At 39.8% G+C, this 20,219-nt stretch overlaps 1 protein-coding gene across 2 annotated transcripts in view; it reads left to right on the top strand.

Moving 5' to 3' along the window:
* Positions 1–20,219, top strand: part of ZDHHC5 (zinc finger DHHC-type palmitoyltransferase 5) — a 71,514-nt gene that overhangs the window by 3,956 nt on the left and 47,339 nt on the right. Inside the window, exon 2 of one of the 2 annotated variants that reach the window (XM_032219102.1) lies at positions 14,330–15,615. In XM_032219102.1, the coding sequence (XP_032074993.1) occupies positions 15,512–15,615 (104 nt within the window). In that variant the 5' untranslated portion in view covers positions 14,330–15,511. Of the gene's footprint in view, positions 1–14,329; positions 15,616–18,879; positions 18,899–20,219 lie in introns of those variants that run through there. The other variant, XM_032219110.1, reaches the window with a different exon arrangement.

Raw genomic sequence — 20,219 nt, forward strand, 5'->3', positions numbered from 1 at the left:
GGGGATCTAGTCTTTGCATGAACACATTTGGACTATGTTTGAATACATTATTGAGTAATAGCTTATACAGCAACCCAGATTCAATCCTATTGTCAGTCTTCTAAAATGTATTAATACACCCTTTTCCTATAATTTAAGACCATTTCTCTATGTTCTTCACCAAGGAAGATAATAACAGGTCTTGTCCTTTCTTTAACTATGTTAGACTGGTGTTAACTGAAATAATTAAAAGAAGATAAGCAGTTGAAATAACTTTGCTGTGGCTTGAGAACTAAAATGGGAGAATGGGCAGAGTACTGCTTCCCATCTCAGCGCACATTGTTTTAAGAAACTCCCCATTTTATGTAAGAGAAAACATTGTATCTTAAAGTTAACTTCAGTTTGGAATTAAGGCATGCCTTTGGAATTAATATTAATGTAATACCTCAGAACAATGTTATTTAAAAAAATGCTGAACTATGATATGAGAAATAAAAAAATCAATCTATAAAATGTACTGATATTTATGAAGTTTCAGCTCTGATATATGATTTAGTAAGAAAGGCTGGAGTCACTTAGGAGTTATTCATGTACTGAATTACCATGTTGTCTGAAACTGATGGCTGATGAAGCATAATTTTTTAGATACAATTAATCACGTGCCTAGCATCTAAATACCATTAACTGGTATAAAATGTTAAAGCTTTTTGAGAGCAATGGATAGGGGGCTGTGATATAGCAAAAGTTAAAGCTTTCATATTTTGCTCCTAAGGTTGCAAAGGAGTCTTGGTTCTTTTTCTGTTGAAAATAAAATACAGGTTAACAATAGTTTTTCGCAATAACATATTATAAGCTGCTTCTGTCATTCACTAAAACACTCTTTTTAAAAAAATACAATAGATTCTTTATTAAGTGTTACAAGTTTCATATAAAACATTTATTAACATAAGTAATAAAATCCAGCATTTTCTCTAACTGTATATTAGGTATAAGCCCCATATTCTTGCCTAGGACCTCACTAAATAATTTTGCAAATCCTGTTATTACTAATTAAGCAGAAGTATATAGGCACAGATGGGTTTGGATTTTTAAGAAATTTTTAAGGGGTTCCTTTAATATGCCTACTTATATAGTTGTGTCCAAATCTTCACATATGTTTGTGCTTCGAAATAGTGGGACACTTTACCAAAATCATTCACCAGAGGTCAGAGAGGGCAGTAAAAGGAAAAAACAAACATTAAAAAAACAACTTTACTATAGCTTTTATCATTGTCTTTTCTTTGTAGCATCCAGAACTACCCAAGTTTGTTTTTAATGGTTTAGTCCTAAACTTTTAAATAGCAGCTGTGATTTCTTTGCACTTTTTTAAAGTAAAATTTCTCTTAAACCCTTGTTTGGATTCTTCTATGCAAATATTCTACCTCAGTTGTTCATGGGAATATTCATTCAATCAGGATTCCTTAGTAGCTGAATTTTTAAAAGTGTATTTCCTGGTTGCAAAATGGGCTTTCTACCTCTGTTTATAATATTTTACATTATAAACAGCAAGCTCCGCTGGCGACCATCTGCCCTGTGCCACGTGAGTCTGAAAATGGGCGCCCCAGCCATACAGGCTGGCATCCGTCTTTATGACAAGGCGCTCTCAATCCTTGAAGAGGGAGCCTGAATGATCGTTCTCTAGGCGCTGCAGGAGTGTCCAACCCCACCCTGGGGTAATCTAGCGAAGCCGAGTCACCTCTCCTGACAACATAGTTCACCTTCTTACTCCACATCATTGTTTTTCAAAACGACCTCCAAAGGAAGCAGGAGGCGTGGCTACACTAAAGATTTAAACTCAGTCCTTGGGCAGCAAACTGAAGTTAACCCATGCTTGCACACTCCCGCAGCGCCTAGAGACCAACCATTCAGGTAAGCCAACGGTCAATTTCCACACCTGTTTATCAACCTTTGTTCAATTGTTTATATATGTGTGCTTGTACATCCAAAACAGACATGGAGGATATGCAGTATCTTGGATCTGTTTCCTATAAAGGGCCTTAGAACTCTGTTTAATTTCCTGGACTGGGAAGAGGATGACACTGAAACAGAGATTGATCAAGTCTATAGAATTTACATGATTTTTGCCAAATTAAGAAATTAATTTAGAAATTAATTAAGAAAGGAGTGTCTTTCTGCAGTTTGTCATAAAGAAGACCATCGACCAAGTTTTATAGCAGCATTTTAATACTAGATAGAGGCTTGATAATTCCAATTAGAATACACAAGAGGAAGGGGGATTTTTTGACAAACAAATCAGAAGAAACAAAATTCATTTTAGATGGGTTAGGTTGGAAGGAGTGATTGAGACTAAAACTATGGAAAGCAAGAAATATTTTGGTAAAAAAAAATAAAACTGGAAGAACTATTAATGGACATGACCAAGCAAATGCCATAACAGTTACAAGACATTAAAAAGATACCATGATGCGCAATACAGATATTAAGATTTCTAAAACTCCTGGGAAATTGTAATGCAGTATTTCCCCCACAGAAAGAGCATCTGAGAAAAAAGTTAAAAGTACACAGGGTAAATTACCAAAGGTTTTTATCTATTTAATGGATAATTAGGAGCTTGTTGATATATGGAGATATAGAAATGGTGAGTCAAAAGAATACATTTTTCTGAGAGGCATTCTTTTCAAGAATGGTTATGATTTGGATTTCTGAGAGGTTTATGAAATTCAGACATTATCAAAGACTTTCAGATTACAACCTAGAGGATTTAACTTTTAAAAGGAAAATGGATCTTTTAAGTGGAGATTTGATAATATGATGTTACAAAAAAAATGCTGGAGGATTGTAAAAAGTTGAGGGAATTTTTTCTAGACTAATAATAAAGGCACAAAAGTGAGGGTGGTTTGGTATACAAATGAAGCTTTTGTAAGAGAATATTTAACATTATGTAATAGTGAATTTAAAAAGAAAAGGCAAGAAAAATGATTTTGGATGAGATAAAAGGAATTTTAAAATCCCCAGGGAATGTCAAGTATTACTCACCAAATTAAGCTGCTGTGCAGGCAATTATGTTAACAGTAAGAGAGATGGAAATAAAGATGGATTATGCAAAATAAAAATTTGAACTTGCAATCAAATAAACTTGGGAGATGGTTGGGATATAAGTTGTGGAAACAAAAAATAAAGTGATATTAAAGTTGCAATAAAGGAATATTGCACTGCAGTTTTTTGCAAATATGCAAAAAGAGTTTCATTAGTATTATACACCTTTGTTAAAGATTAAAAAAAATTCTCAGAATAAGTGGCTAAATACTCTCATAAAGAGAATTTACTGAAGATTACAGAGCATCGGACACAAACTTTGAATGGACTTTGGTTCTGACCCCCCTCCGTACGGTGGGTCACACCGACACAAGATTACTGCTAGACAATTTATTCACAGTAAATTAACACACCGACAAGACTTTGGCAGCAACCCAGACTTCCAGAGATAAGAAATACACACCAGAGCTTCTCCAGCCTTAGTATAATAGTTGAGTCCTGCAAACAGCCTCCTCCCAAAGTCTCTTCTTATATACTCTCTTGGGAGGAGCCTAATCACAACCACCTGGCCCCAATTATCTTCTATATCTCTGTAGTTGCTGTTGGCACTTATCTGCCCGTCTTTGCCTGGCGTCCGGGACCAACTCCCTTAAGCTCCTCCCCACTGCTCCAGTGCCTGACATCAGGGACCAACTCCCTTTGGCTTTCACCCCTGCTCCGTGCCTCAGGCGCCTCCTGGTGGCTAACCAGCCTCTCTGGTCCCTCCACATCTTCCAGAGCCGACTCAGGGTCCCTCGCTATCGGAGTCTGTTTGCAGCTCCAACAGCTCCTGCTGGGCCACAACAGACTTATAACAACACTGTGTGGAGCTATCAAAAAGACTAAAACAGAAAAGGTATTTGGTTCAGGTAGATTGCTGCCGGTTCGGGTGAACCAGTAGTTCTGACCACTAGCTGGGCCTACCCACCTGACCCATCCTGTCCTATCTATCTCACTCTCTGGCTCCCTTGCCCCACCCATGCAACCCAGCTGATTTCTGCGCATCAGCTGCTCTACTCACCACAGCTGCCCGAGAAGGTGTGCTGGAAGCCGCGCACAGGAAATTGCCATGTGTTTGAAGCTGTGCACAAACATGGAAGGCGCACATACGAGTGAAGCTCTCATTTTCGGTTCTGCACTAGGTGAACCAGTTGTTAAATTATGTGAAGCCCACTTCTGGATTGCTGACCTCTTTCTATTGATTTTTTTTAGGATAAAATTTTACAGTCTAATGTGAGTTTTTACCTAAAAGACAATTACATGTTAATATTACAAGTGTTTGAATATTTTGTAACCTTAAAGCAACATATTGAAAAACAAGCTAAATTGATATTCTTAGATGCAGAGAAGGTCTTTGACAATTTGAATTGTTTTTTTTTTGTTTAGAGTCTTGTAACATATGAACCTTGGAGATAATTGCATTAAATGAGTAAGATTGATTTTTATACTTCAATATTTTGTGTAAAAATGAAAAAAATGAACTTGTAATTTATATCTTTGATGTTTACATATAATCCTCGACTTATGACTGGTCACTTAGCAGCTGTTCGAAGTTATGGACAACCTCCTTAACCTACTTATACCTACTTATAATCCAGTTTTAAAGTTCCAACGCCTTTCTTCCTCTCACAGTCACGTGATCACATTTCAGGCCCTTGGCAACTGGCCTGCATTTACGGCCACTTGCAATATCCTACAGTCACATAACCACATTTTGCTGAAAACCAGCATTTAATGTATTAGGATTTTTTTAAAAAAAATAAATCCAGCCAATAGCAAACCAAGTTTGCTTATTGCCTGTGGTGGTCACTTTATGATCGTGGCATTTGCATAATGACCACCACAGAACAGGGCAAAAAGAATATTGTGCTATAACTTTACAGAGATTAAATATATTTGTACTTACAACTGCTATGAAAAATATCAGAAGACACTTGAATTTTTTCCTTTTCTATTTTCCTTCAAGTTTTTTCCTTGTACTTTTTGCTTTCTGTTTAGTTTCTTTCTTTTTCTTATTTAGGGAGTTAGGAAATTTATTTTTAACTCATTTTTAAAGTTTTAATAAAATCATATAAAATATAGAACAACTGAAGACAGAATTTTAGAAATTTTGTCTTTAATTTTTATCTGTTTTTTCATATGTGTCCCTTTTAGTAGTTCTAATTTAAAAGGAATTTCAATCAATTGATAACCACTACAAGCTCTTAGTTTAAGTTTATAGTAGAATCAAGCTTCCAACAATCTGGCTTTCAAAAGCATACGTTATTACCATAAATGCCTACAAGACTCTGGTTGAGAACATTCCTAAATCAGCAAAGCATTTACTTACATTTTATGGTTTTATGCTGATACTTTCTTTGCCTTATGTTGTATTTTAACCTCTGTATTTGTATTTTATTTCAAAAATATTTGTGAATTCATAGAAGAGGTTATTACTGAAACTGACACTGACTCTGTGCTTGATGCAGTGGAAAATGATAAACGAGGGCATATGAAACTGACTAGAATTGCAGTAATAACAAGGCTTAGCAATGAAATTGCATTCATTCTGCTCTCCTTTATAGTTCACTGCCTTTTGGCTTCTGCTCGTGTAAATTGCTAGGTTTTCAGAAAATGTTCTATTACTCTACATGTACTAGTTAATCATCTCTGCTAGCAGAAGTAGCTGCTGTTCTTAATGAATAATTTACAAGATTGATCACTCACATTGCTCAGTAATACAATGTTAGACATATAGAATGACAACATGCAATATTGTCTAGCTCTAACAACTACTGTGATTGATCTCCAGTATAAGTTGTAGGTGATGCTTTTATCCAGCTTTTATCATTTATATTGTATATGTACATTATTTTCATAGTGATATTTGGTTCAGATTGATGCTTGCCTTCGGATGCAAATATGGCTTATAAATACATTATTTTAATTTTGAACCCAACAAGAGCTTGATTTCCAGGTCTTCCAGGACTGTACAGAAAGTTGATTCATGATTATATTTTAATGTGATTTATAGACACACAGAGAGAAAAAAATGTGCTTGGGTTTCTAACAAATTCAGTCTTAAAAGAGAAAATTAGCCTACAAAACAACTTGCATCTTTCTGTATTATATAGCATTTTTTAAGGAAATTGGGCAATTTTTTAAAAAAGTCACGTTCGAGGAATAACAATTGGTCTTACCTGAACTGTTATTTTAGGAGGGTCACAGGATGAGCCAGGAATGGGTATTGTGGTGTTCAATTGGCCTCGAGACAGAGTTAAACTGAAGCCATGCCTCTGTGCTCCTTGCTTCTGGCTCCCAGTTTCAACAAGTCACTTGCTCTGAGAAACACCTGAAACAAGTCACCCCCTATCCCCTGGGATCACTTCCCCTTCCCCATGAACCAATCCTAGGGTGGGAACCTGGCTCATTCTGCGACCCTCCTAAAATAATTCAGGTAAGACTAACTGTCATTTTCCGGAGAAAATCGCAGGATGAGCCAGGAATGGGACATAACCAAGTTAGCATCCCTCGGGGGAGGGCACTATTGGTCCTGGGTACCTCATGTGCTACCTGTTGTAACACCCTGTGACCAAAGGATGCATCAGCAGACGCGTAGGCATCCAACCCGTAGTGCCTGCTAAAGGGAGACAGGGAAACCCAGGTCGCAGCCCTGCAAATATCTACAATCGGAGCCTGTGAAGCCCAGGCCGCCGAAGTAGCTACTCTTCTGATGGAATGAGCCATGGTTCCCTGTGGTACCGGAAGGTGCTTAGCCTCATAGGCCAGCGCAATGGCCAATTTAATCCACCTCCCGGTCGTGGAGGAGGACACCCTTTTTACCAGGGAGGATGGGTAAAAAAAAACAAAAAGTGCCTCAGACTTCACGAAACCTTCCATGCGCCTCAAGTAGATGCATAGAGCATGCTTGACATCCAGCCGGTGCCAAAGCCGTTACCCATCTTGGGACAGAGCTGGGCAAAAATCTGGTAAAATCACTTCTTTGGACCTGTGAAAAAGGGAATTTACCTTAGGGATGAAAGTTGGGTCCAGTTGTAGGACAATCCAATTCTCATGGAATACGCAAAGGTCCGACCTGGAGGACAAAGCCCCCAGCTGGGAGATGAGACGGGCTGAGGTCACCGCTACTAGGAATACCACCTTTAAGGTCATGAGCTTTAGGCTCACCATCAGTGATTCGAATGGTGCCCCCTTCATCGCTTGTAGGACCGTAGGGAGACTCCACATGGGGAACCTATGCACCACTGGAGGGTGAAGGTTGCTTGCGTCCTTCAGAAACCTCCTAACTAATGGAAGCTGAGAAAGCGGCTGGTTCCCCTTCCCCAGAATCACTGTAAACAGGGCTGCCACCTACCTCCTAAGCGTGCCATGTGAGAGCCCCTTATCTAACCTGTCTTGGAGTAATTCCAAGACCTGTGATACTGAAGCTGTGCGGGGATCCGACCCCAACGTGCGGCACCATGACACAAAGGACCCCCAGGTAGAATAATAGATCCTAGTGGTTGAACTCCTATGCGAGGCCTCAATAGTCTAGATTAGCCTTTGAGAAAGCTGGGCGTCCCTCAGACGTTCCCACTCAATCTCCACACAGCCAACTGCAGCCACTGTGGATTCAGGTGTATCGGGGCCTCCTGCCTGAGATCTATCTCCCCACTCCCGGGATTCTCCAAGGGTGCACCATGGTCAGCCACATGAGGTCCATGAACCATGATCACCGTGGCCAGTAAGGGGCCACCAGGATTAGCTTTGCCCTCTCCAAGACCACCTTCTGAACTACCCCGGGGAGGAGGGGTAGGGGAGGGAAAACGTAAAGCAGGCTGCCCAGTCACTGCATTGGAAGAGCGTTGACTCCCTCTGACCCCTGAGCTAGAAACCGGGAAAAGAACCGCTCCACCTGGGTGTTCTGCAGTGTGGCAAACAGGTCCACTTCCGGATGGCCGAACTTGGAGCAGATGATCAGGAACAGCTCTGGCAGCAGACTCCACTCCCCATGGTTGACCATTGTCCGACTTAGCTACTCGGCCTGGTGGTTGTTCACCCCCGTGACTGCTCCGCCCAAAGTGATCAAAGGTGATGTTCCGCACAGGCGCCAAGCGCCATCGCCTCACTCCAAAGAGCCCTGGAATGCGTGCCTCCTTGGCGGTTGACATGGGCTTTCGTAGCTACGTTGTCAGTCAGCACCAGAACATCCTGAATGCTGTCCTTGAAGTGCCGCAGCACCAAGTGTATTGCCTGCAGCTCCAGCTAATTGATATTGTGCTGGAGGTCTGTCCAGGACCAACGGCCTTGTGTTGTCTGAGACTCCAAAAGAGTCCCCCACCCATATAAGCTTGCATCCGTCATTAGGGTGAGGTGCTCTGGCTTCTTGAATTTGCAGCCCTTGTGCAGAGCTGGGGAGAGCCACCACTTCAATGACAGACTTGCGATGTCACTGGAACCTTTGCCTCGGAATTGCTGGAGTTGGACCTCTGATGCGGCAACAGACACCATTGGAGTGCTCTCGTGGGCAGGCATGGACATGGCACCACATCTATACAAGAAATGAAATTTCCCAGCAGACTAGAGAGCACCGCTACGGGAACATAACGCTGACATCTAACTAATGTCAACAAATTAACTTTATAAACTAACCTGTCAGGGGACAGGAACACCTTCCCCAAGCAGGAATCTATGATGTGCCTAGATGCAAGATCCTGGTGGAGGGAACCAGGGAACTTTTCCCTAAATTAACCGAAAATCCTAACTATTGCAGTGTTACCACCACCAACGAAATGTCCTCCCTTGTCCGCTCGAACGACTCTGCCTAGACTAGGATATCATCGAGATAGCACTGGACCCGGACGGAGTGCTCTCGGAGGGAAGCCACCACTGCCGCCAGCACCTTAGTAAAGGTCCTCAGTGCGGATGCCAGCCCAAACGGTAAGGCCATATACTGGGAATGCCTACCTAGGTAGGAGAACCTGAGGTATTTGCGGTTGCTAGGGAAGATGGGAATATGGAGATAGGCCTCTGTAAGCTCAATGGAAGCCATGTAGTCATTGGGTCTGACCCCCGCCAAGATGGACTTCTGGGAAGCCATCTTGAATCTCCTGTAGACCAAGTGAAAATTCAAAAGCTTAAGGTCCAGGATCGCCCTCCATCCCCCTGACCTTTTTGGAATGACAAAAAGGTTGGAATAGAATCCCGATCTGACCTGGTGTGGCAGAACCGGTTCCACCGCCCTAATATTGAAAAGGTGTTGAATCGCCTGTCTCATGAGCTTGCATTTGGAGAAGGAGAGAAAAAGTCCAAAAATGGTTCGGTGGGATGGAAAGAAACTCCAGCCGCAGGCTAAATCTAATGGTGTTAAGTACCCATGCATCTGTAGTAATTTTGTCCCAGGCATCGGCAAACAGCGCTAATCTGCTGCCTATGGGTGGGGTTGCCTCCGACCTACTGTCTCCGGCAATAGGGACCGCCACTCCCTCCTCGAAAGGGCCTCTTCACTTGGGGCTGGATCCAGGGAAGCCCCAAAGAGGGAATCCCCTACATACAGTGCTGATGCCAGGTTCCATTTCGCCTTGTTGTCAGCTTGCCACCCCCACAGCTACAAGAGACGGTGGGAAGTAACCAAGAAAGCCATCGCCCAGGAATACTTCATGGCATTCAAAGAGGCGTCAGCAGCGATTGTGCGACAGCAACCAGTTTGCTGAGATGCTGGTGGGTACGGACCTCCTCTGGCGGGATACAATCTTGCATCTGTTGGAGCCAAAGGATCGCAGTGTGGCTGAAGAATGATGCTGAAGCTGCCGCCTTAATGGCTCATGCGGTCGACTGGAACATCTTGCGAAGAGTCTGCTCTGCCTTCTTGTCATCGGTTTTCGAGTAATCAGCAACATCACCAAATACCACCGTAGACATGGAAGCCAAAGCCACCACTGGCTGGTCTACCATGGGCACCTGCAAGGCCTCAGAAAAACTCGGTTCTATATTAAAGAATCTCCTATCACTACTGCTAGGGTTAGGAAACATCCCTGGCTTCTCCCACTGCTTCTTTACTACCTCTAGGAACAACTTAGGGGCAGGGATTGCTTCCTTCACTGCGGGGGGTTCAGAGAAGACTAGCCCCTCTGGCTTCGTCTCCGGAACTTCTTCCTTAGTACCTTCCTTGGTGCCCTCTGTGTCACCCAGCTGTGCCATGGCCCTAGCCTTGTGGAGCAGGGATTTGAATAAATCAGGGGGGAATAACCCTGAGAAAGTTGGTGGTTCAGGCTTCAAGCTATCTTCATCATCAGACATATCTACTTCTCTCTGCATCAGATCCCCAGCCATGGAAACTTCGCTAGCTATGGAAGGTGACACTGGCCTGCGCACCTCTGGGAGAAGGGCCCTAGGCCTGGTTTGGACCATGGATCCCCCCCCCTTACGCCACGGGCATAAGGACTGCAGCCCCCTGCTGTAATCCAGTCGCAATTTCATGTGAAATTGCAGAAGAGATAAACCTCTGTATACTTGAAGGAAGCTGCTCCATGTCCCTAAGAAAGGAATCCTCCCCGCTTTCTGGCTCACAGTCACCCAAGGCAGGCATGATGGATGCCCTATCCTCCACAGCATCCCTGCACTGGAATGGATCTCTTAAATAAGGACTCTGCTCCACCATGGGAAGGCAAGGAGAAGGGGGAATATCCATTGCAAATTCCCTAATATATTCTGAGGAATCCCCCCTAGAAGGAGGCCTAGAGGCAGACCTAATGGGAGATCTAGATCTCAAATGAGAGGAGTCAAGCCTCCCCCTCTGCTCAGCCCTGGACACTTGCTTCTCCAGGGCCCTGTGTCTCCTCTTCTCATCTCCCTGGAGGGCTTAGCAGCCAGGGTCTTCCTCAATCTGGCAGAGGCTGTGGGCCTGGATCCGGCCCTGCTGGAATTTCCCTCCCCTGGAGACAATGGGGGGAATCGGGCCTCTCTTTGCCATCCACCATAGCAACAAGCCTCCCTGCACTGGATTCAACATCGGGGCTTCTCCGGCTCAGCTTCCCCCAACCTCAGTCAAATAAAAGACTCCCAACGGCACTCATGGCCTCCACATATCACTGCAAGCCGCTGGTAGACCTTTCCGTCCCTTTCCAAGACTTCGATGCTTGCAGCTGCCATGTGGCACCACAAGGCTCGCTGCATGGCTCCAAAGCATCCCACACCATTCCAAAGCTTCCTGGCCTGGCCCTGGGCCCACAGAGACCTGCTGCTGCCACTATAAGTCTGCCCCCCACCCCAGACAAGACGGAATGAGTGCTAGGCGCCACAGCAGCCTCTGTCTTCATTCCACATGGCCGACAAAACGAGGCCAAAATGGCCACCGTAATGGTGTCCGGCCTCAAAAAAAAAAACCCTCACTGAAGCACAGGACCCTTACTAGCGACCGGGAGCAGCCACATCGAAGGAAGGCTTTCAGGCAGACCAGATGGAGGCAGGTGAGAGAAGGCAGGGAGGAAGAGGATGCAGGATGGGTCTGGATAGAGAATTGGATTTGCAGGCGCCAAAAGCAACTTGTCCTTCTTAGGCCAGACGCAGTTGAAACTGGGAGCCAGAAGCAAGGAGCACAAAGGTGTGGCTTCATTTAACTCTGTCTCAAGGCCAATTGGATATCACAATACTCATTCCTGGCTCATCCTGCGATTTCCTCCGGAAAATAAATAGGATTTTATTGTTAGAATTTGGCTAACAAGTTATTAAAGTGAACTGGATGACTTTGGGGCAGTCATATTCTCTCAACCCAAACCATGTCATCAGATTGTTGTTGTGGGGAAAATAGGAGGAGGAAGGTGTGTTGGATGTGTTAGTGACCTTGAGTTATTTGTAGAAATAAAGGCACAATACAAATAAATAAAAATTATAAGGCCCCTGATATATTTGATTGTCAAACCTGCAAGAGCAAGACAAGAAGGCAGATTGCAGCGGTGAAAGAAAGTTTGTGAATTCTTTAGAATTATCCATAATATTTCAGTATTTTTACCTGCAATATGATCTGAACTTTATCTAAGGCCTATTAATAGATGAAAAAAATATGATTAAAAAGTACAAAAAAATGTATCATGATTTAAAAAACAAAATAAAAACATTAAGCCAATATTAGTTGTATGTTATGTGTTTCTGAAACTGTAGTTTAAGATTTAGTGATTGGTAGACCTCTTCTTTTAGTATTACATAAAGTCTTCAACTTATGACTGTAATTAATCCTGCAATTATGGTCCCAAATCACAACAGTCCTTAATTGGATCACGATGTGACCACCACTCGATTTTACAATTTTTTTATGTGGTGGTCATTAAGCAAACACTGCTGTTAAGCAAGCCCCTTGTTCTCTACGGGCATTTTTGCCAGAAACCTGTAAATGCAAATCAGTTACCAACTGCCTAAAGTTACATGACTATGGAGGGGAGGGGCCTAATATTTTCTCCCACACATTACCATTTTGACCCATTCCTCTTTGAAAAATTGCTTCAACTGACATATCTTTTTTATCTCTCATGCATGAACTATTTGCTTTAGGATATTCTACAACATTTCACCTTTTAAGGATAGAACTTTGACTCGGCCTTTCCAAAACTCAATATTTATTCTGTTCTCTCAATATTTAAGCTTATCGTGTTGTATATTATATATTTTCTGACTTTTTTCTGTAGTCTTGGTAAATTCAGAATTCATTGTAAGTCATCTAGATCCTGAACTTGCAAAGTACTTCCAAATGATGATAATCCTACCATTATGTGTCATAATTGGGATGAACTTTTGTTGAAATGCAGTGGGTTTTTTTCTCTCCAAATACAACGTTTCTCATTAATGCCAACAACTTGCACATTTGTTTCAACTGTCCTCAAAGCTTTATTCATAGCCTACTGTTTAGCCAAGTAAACTTGACAGAATCCTTGGCTACTCCCATAAATGTTCTCTTTTTAGTTTTTCTTGACATGAGACATTCTAAGAATGATCTGCAGAATGCAGTTCCTTTGCTGTAACTATGAAGTTCCATTACTTAGTGGCCTGCAAGCCCCTTTTCTTTATTCATGTAGTATTATATAACTTTCTTTTAAGGTAATGGTTTTGGATGACTATTTTTGGGAAGAGTAGCAACAGTGTTGCGTTTTTCCATTTTTGTACTCTCCTGGACCGTGAATTGATGAAAGACAACATCTTTGTCAGTAGTCTTATAGTCTTTTCTGGCCTCATATCTGCAACTCCTATTTTGATCAGGATAGGATTAATTTCCATAACTTTTACTGTGGGGATTTTTTTTTAATCTGGTTTTGTTCTGGAGAGGGGCACACCAATATCTGATCTTATTAATATTTAATCCAACTCATTCTCTTAAAAGAGTTGATTATCTAGGTGTTTATATATTTTTCTAATTCGTGGCTCCATGAGTTCAATAAAGATACTAAACTCTTTGGGTTTTTTGTTTTGTTAAAATCTCTTCATTAATAAGGCTTAAATGAATCTCTGATCATATTGTACTTATATGATATTAAAGAAATATGGATAATTCTAAAGGATTCACAGACTTCCTTACCTCTTGGTTCTATACTTCTGGACAATCCGATTAGAGGAAAAAAGAGTTTATAACTGAAAATATAGTATGGAAACTGTGGAGAGTAGTTGCCGAAAGCATATGGAAGTATATATAAAGGAAGCAGATGAAAGAAGTAGATTATTCACATCTGCTTCAAAAGTAAGTTGATTTAACAATGAATTTATGTTTCAAGATGTGTTATGGAATTTCTGACCAACAAGGTTTTAGTTTTTCTTTGAATAGGTAGTTTGGAAGTACAGTGCTTAGCCAATGCTTTCTGCCTGCTAATAGAAGAAAGAAGTTAGCAGAATATTTTTCCTTTCTACTCCCTACTGCACATTCCTTACATCTGCTTTGGGTGACAGCCTTAACTTTTTAAACTGGATTTCAACATAGAGAGAAAGAAAGAGGGGAAGTGCAGATGAGTAGTATTATATAATTGCTTACTATATTTCAGTCTTCAACATGTGAAAAATGAGTGATTTGAAGTTTAATAAGTTCTTCCATTTATGTTAAACATAATCTCTTAGTATTTTTATTAACATTAAGCTTAGCCAAATTAAGATAATTATTGATGTTTGAGGGTTGAAAACAAAATGTGTCATATCTCACAAAGTCAGAATTATTTCAGATTTGTAGCTACAGAAACCAAATCGCACAAGAGCGTTGTTCATAAATAATTCTTTCATTTAAAAATGTTACAAATAAAAATGTTTTCTTTCTTTTTTCTAGATAAAGAGAAGAGTTCCAGATGTCAATTTTTTTAAATGATGTGAAGATTATTGAAGCAAATATGCATGAAGACTGATATATGTGATAGATGGGTGACAATGAATCAGACTGGAGCAGACAAAATGTTGTAGGACATAAGTGTGGAAGAAGACAGCATTTTTGTTTTCTGTCAATTTTTTTATTTTTATGACAACTTTTGAAAATTGTGAGGTTCCCAGGCTGGATTTACTCTGTGTACAATTGATGCATCTTTAAAGAAGCAAAACTTACTTTCTATTTTAAAAAGTAAAAACTATATTTATAAAGGGTTTAAGAAGACTAAAACGGGACCAATCCTCCAGTTTGCTCCTCACAATTCCTCTTGAACGAAAAGGATTTTCAGCTCAGCCTTCTACCAGCTGTTACTGGGATTTAGCATTCAAGAGAAAAATAAATGCAAGCAACTGCCACTCATCCCTAGTTCCTGATGAAATCAGGGGGCAGGGTTCTAGCCCTGGGAGAAAAGAGCATTCTGGAGGCAGAAAAACATGTGTTCTAATCTAACGTATTTGCTAATAATGTAACTATCCCCAAACATAACCCACAATGCATTGTTTTATCTTGAAAACAGATTAGAGAAGAAAAACTCTGCCTCGAAAATTATTGTGCAATTTCTGAAAATAATATGAAGTAATAATACATCAAAAACCATTGGAAGCTTATATCTGGTACATCATTTTCCTTGGAATTTTTGTCAAATCCATCTTGTCTTCTTGCACTAAAAATTCCAATCCAGCTGCAGTTTTCGGCCTTATTGAACTATTTTTTTCACCTTCAGAAGATGATATTCTCCAGAAGCTGCATGACCATTACTTTTTCCAGAATTTAATTTTACATTGTTATTTTTCAAAAGGAATCTTGGGATTAGGTTTATTATTCTCCTGATTGGATCCTGTTCTGTTAATTTAATAATTCTACCCAGATTTATTATTTTTTGTCAATGCCATCTTGATTTATAATTGTGAATAAGATCTGGCTCTTAACAAACAACTTTGAGAACTTGGATACTCTTTTAAGCTTTCCCCTAATTTCTTGTTTTGTTTTGTGTTTTGAGAAAGCTGCTTTCCCTAATTTTCTTACCCTTCTTGACTCCTGTTGGGCCTGGGCTATGCTGCAGGGCAGATCATCCACCAGAGCTCCAACATGCCAGCAGCATCTGGAAAGAGATTCAAACCTAGCAAGTATGTCCCAGTATCAGCTGCTGCAATCTTCTTAGTAGGAGCCACCACTCTCTTCTTCGCTTTTACGTGAGTCAGAAATATCTATTACTGGGATCTGCAATGGAATGGACTGGGGAACAATGATGCGATATTGGTGTCTTTGTTTTTGAGCATCCATTACAAGATTAATTAAAAACAGAGGTGTGTCCTGTTCCGTTAACTTTGCAGAAATAAGGATAGGATTGAAGCAGAATAGAAGAATATAAAGTTTATGTAAGAGAAATTAATTTTGAAATGTATGTCAGTATAGCATAAATTCTTTCTTTTGGTAGTAAGGGATGAAAGAGTCCAGTTTTGGTAATAGTGCTTAGATGGCTTTATGTTTGATTTGTGGTTTTAGGCAATGCAGAATGGTGGTAATCTTTGCCAAAAATCAGCAACACATGGTACAAATCTTTATCTGCAACCTCTGGTAGGAAAAGTGCTGTCCTAACAACAAGAAACTTGTTAGGATAATAATTAGTGTTTTTACTAGAATTTTACAAGGACACTTATCTTTAAAATGTAACTGAAGACTATAAATAGTGAAAAGGAGCCCATTTTATTCTAAAATGTGCTAAGTGTGATAAACGTGATAAACACATTGGTAGTATTGTTGTATATAATTAAAGAATACAGGGAATATTTTCATTTTATTTGGAACAGAATTGCTGCTGGATTTAATAGTGTGCAAAACTGCTGCAAATGTGATCCTTTTCAGTTTTGTCCTTGATTATTATTTATTAATATTGTGACTTTTTCCTTTAAATTAAATAATGGATGGCATAATTAAAAGAATAACTCTGTACTATTTCTGTGCATTTAATTAAATAATATGGTGACATTTTTAATCTTAACTTTATTTTTAGTCATACAAGATGGGGACAATTTCAGATTTATAGCTAGCCTTATTTATCCATCTTTTATGTAAACAGTGAGGCTGTGTATTCTTTTTGGATTCAAAGGAAAAAGACATGGAATATACATTTGCCCTCCTTTAAATTGTGCACATCTTTTGGGAGGTTACTACTGCAGTAACTGTGAATCCAAGGAGAAACAGTGTTTTTAAAGAAGTTGTCAAGAGATGCATGAGTGTAGATACGTATGTTTTCCTTTGAATTTAAATCACAGTGGTCTTTCTACTAACCTTTGAAATTAGAAATATGAGCCACTTCCTGTTTAATGTCCAATTGTTTAATGTGCCGCTTTATCTCTAATGAACTTTTGAGTATATTCTAATGTAGCCCAAATGTTTTAAGCTGCATTGGTACCAGTCTAACATTTAAGAATTATTGGTGTGTATATATGCATGATGCATGATGATATAATATTAAGAGTGATGCACTCTTGCACATAAGTTAAAGTTGTTGAAAACTGATTATGCTGAGAAATATACTCTAGAAGTCATGTTTACATAACTTGTTTCTTAAGTGCATAACAATTGAAGAGAATGGATGAGACACAGCCTTCTAACAAATTATGTTACTTGATAGCTAGATATATACTGCTTGTTGGCATAGTGCATATATTGAAGAAAAGCTTTACTAATAGCAAGTGGTTTCACTAGCTTTACAGGCTATGGCTGCCTCACCCATGCTGCCCTATGATTGGGCAGCTCATCACCTCATCATCCATATGAATATGCCTTACAGGTTTTATTTTCATGTGTATTTTAAGTTTTAGAATAGGCAATCTCCAAACTTCAAAAATTTAAAATTAAATCAAAAATTTTAAAATGTATGTGACTTGTCAAATACATATTTTAAAAAATGCTTTCAAAGCTGAAAAAAGTCATTAAACAAAATTTAAAAATGATATATATGTATTTAAAAATAGAACATAAAAATAAAGCAATTCATGTACAATTTAACATCAAATTATATTATTTGACATCTGAATTAAATTTTTAGAGATATTTGTTAAAATACTGTTCAGTTTCTGCTTTGATGTAAGTATCTTTCTAGGTAGCTCCTCTACTGTGAATACACAAGTTGTGTGTGTGTGTGTGTGTGTGTGTAAAAGCTTATATCAGATTGTACCCTACAAAGTATGAATATTTAATTTTGAAATTGCAAAACTATGAATAAACCCAATACTGCAATCATGCTGCAGTATTGGTGCACAATAAATGGTTTAATCATATCCAATGGCTGCTGAGAATGTGCAAAGCTAATTTTTTTGCTTGATTGTTGGTTCTTTGGGGTTTGCTATCAACTCCCACCTTATCTTTGCTTTTTCCTGTGCAAGTGAACAGATTTACAAACAAGGAAAGAAAATTTATGTAGGAGCCTAGGTCCTACATGTCCATCTAAGGACATGCTTTGACTGAATTAGCATGTTGCAAAGCATCTTCATTTCCAATTTTAAAATTAAAATCTTTAGTTTTAGGCATAGTGATAAGTATGGACTCATTAGAAGAAAAACTCAAAAAAATTCTTAAGTCCTTTTTGTTCTGTGGAGAATTGCCTTTTCTACATATAAGTGCAGCCTGATTAGAGTAATTCATGGAGCCTTGCATTCATTTTTCTATTTTATTTTATTTATTTTTTATTTTTTTATTTTTCTTGGATTTATATGCTGCCCTTCTCCCAAAGGACTCAGGGCGGCGTATAACATAAAAAATAAAAACACATATTACAAAAGTTAAAAAGGAAATTAAATAAAGTATCCAGAAACAAACCCAATTAATATTAACAATAAAATTTTAAAAATTAGATTAAAATTAACAATTAAATTAATCATTTATTTTATTCTGTTGAGGCCAGGCCGGCTTGCTGGAAAAGCCAACTTTTTAGGGCGCGTTGGAAGGACCGGAGGTCGACGATTATGCAAAGCTCCAGGGGCATCTCATTCCAGAGGGAATACGCTCCCACAGGGGAGGTTCTCCCCCTGGGGATCACTAGCCGACACTGTCTGGCCGACGGCACCCTGAAGAGGCCAACTGTGGGATCGCACTGGACAGTGGGAGGCTACTGGTGGTAGTAGGTGGTCTCACAGGTACCCTGGGCCTAAGCCATGGAGCGCTTTAAAGATCATAATTAGTACCTTGAATCGCACCTGGAAAACAACCGGCAACCAGTGCAGGCCGCTTAAAAGGGGTGTAACATGGGAGCACCTAGGTGCCCCCATAATAACCCACGTGGCCGCATTCTGGACCATCTGAAGCCTCTGGGTGCTCTTCAAGGGCAGCCCCATGTAGGGCAGCCCCATGCAGTAGTCCAGGCGAGAAAGGACGAGGGCATGAGTGACTGTACACAGAGCATCCCGATCCAGGAAGGGGCGCAACTAACGTACCAGGCGAACCTGGTAAAAGGCTGCATTTCATTCAACGGTAAGAGCCAGCAAGCTACATGGAGGGTGCTGTCCTTCAGTTTGTTCTTCCAGGGATTATGTAATCCTTTTTAAAAAGGTGTATAAATTAGCAATTACAATAGATTGCCAGTTACCATTATTGGATGACCTAATCTTGTATAAAGTCTGGTATCAAACTCAGTAAATCTGGTAATTGTAGATTAAAGACAGTATTTGCTATTATTCACAAAACTGTTAAAATACATCCTTTATGGTGTGTCTGAAGTTCTACTTCCATTTGCAGGGCAGACTCTCTGCAGTCATTCTGTACACTGCCCTGCCCCAGACACCATCTTGTCTCCAATGCTATTTAATTTCTATATGAAGCTGTTGGCTGTCATCGCTGGGTAATTTGGAGCAGAGTATACCAGGATGCTAATGACATTTAGCCCTATTTCTTAATGACATCAGAATGACTTAAACTGGTATTAAAAGCAACAGACTGAATGAGAGTTAATCTGAAATTAAATTTTAGGATAGAAATGTTATAAGGTATTCTTAGGCCTGTGAATTAGAGGGTAGCTCTTAAAGGCATGGGTAGGTATTTGAATTAACAGCAGAAAAGATTTTTAAAATGTGGCTTGAGTGTGCCTGCTTTGGAGAAACTACATGTTTTTCTGGTTTCACATAATAGGCAAGAATAATATACTACTGTGTGAACCCAAGAAAAACATTTGTTTACATACACTCCGACAGATACAGCAAGCATGCCCATGCCAGATCCAAAGTACCTTTCTTATCTTCGGTAAATCTGAGGCAATTGTTGAATAATTGTAGATTCTTTGATAATATAGTACTTTTGAAGAAGAGATTTGCAATCTAGAGTTTCCCTGGCTCTATCTTTATTGCTGGAGGCATAAGAACACTTATTACTAGCTGGCTAGGAACACTTATTACCCATCTGGGTTGCTAATATTTCAACTCTACCTATTCGTTGATTGGGACAACATAAGACTAAAGTACAATAATCCTATCTTAATGACAGTAATTGGGATTGGCAATTCTGTTGCTAAATGACACGGACACGAAACTCAATGTTATATAATTACGCCCACAATGGCAGTTTCGACAATTCCAGATGCTGTTGTTAAGCAGTCTTCGCATGGATAGATTACAAGTAGTGCCCCTAAAGTGATACTAGTATATAATATATACTAGTATCACCTTATATTTATAGTATATAATATGTATTGTATACATATTAAGGGGCGCAGTGACTCAGTGGCTAAGATGCTAAGCTTATTGATCAGAAAGGTCAGCAGTTTTGCAGTTCGAATCCCTATTACCATGTAATGGAGTGA

The sequence above is a fragment of the Thamnophis elegans genome, chromosome 1, assembly GCF_009769535.1.
Source record: "Thamnophis elegans isolate rThaEle1 chromosome 1, rThaEle1.pri, whole genome shotgun sequence".
Lineage (NCBI taxonomy): Eukaryota > Metazoa > Chordata > Lepidosauria > Squamata > Colubridae > Thamnophis > Thamnophis elegans.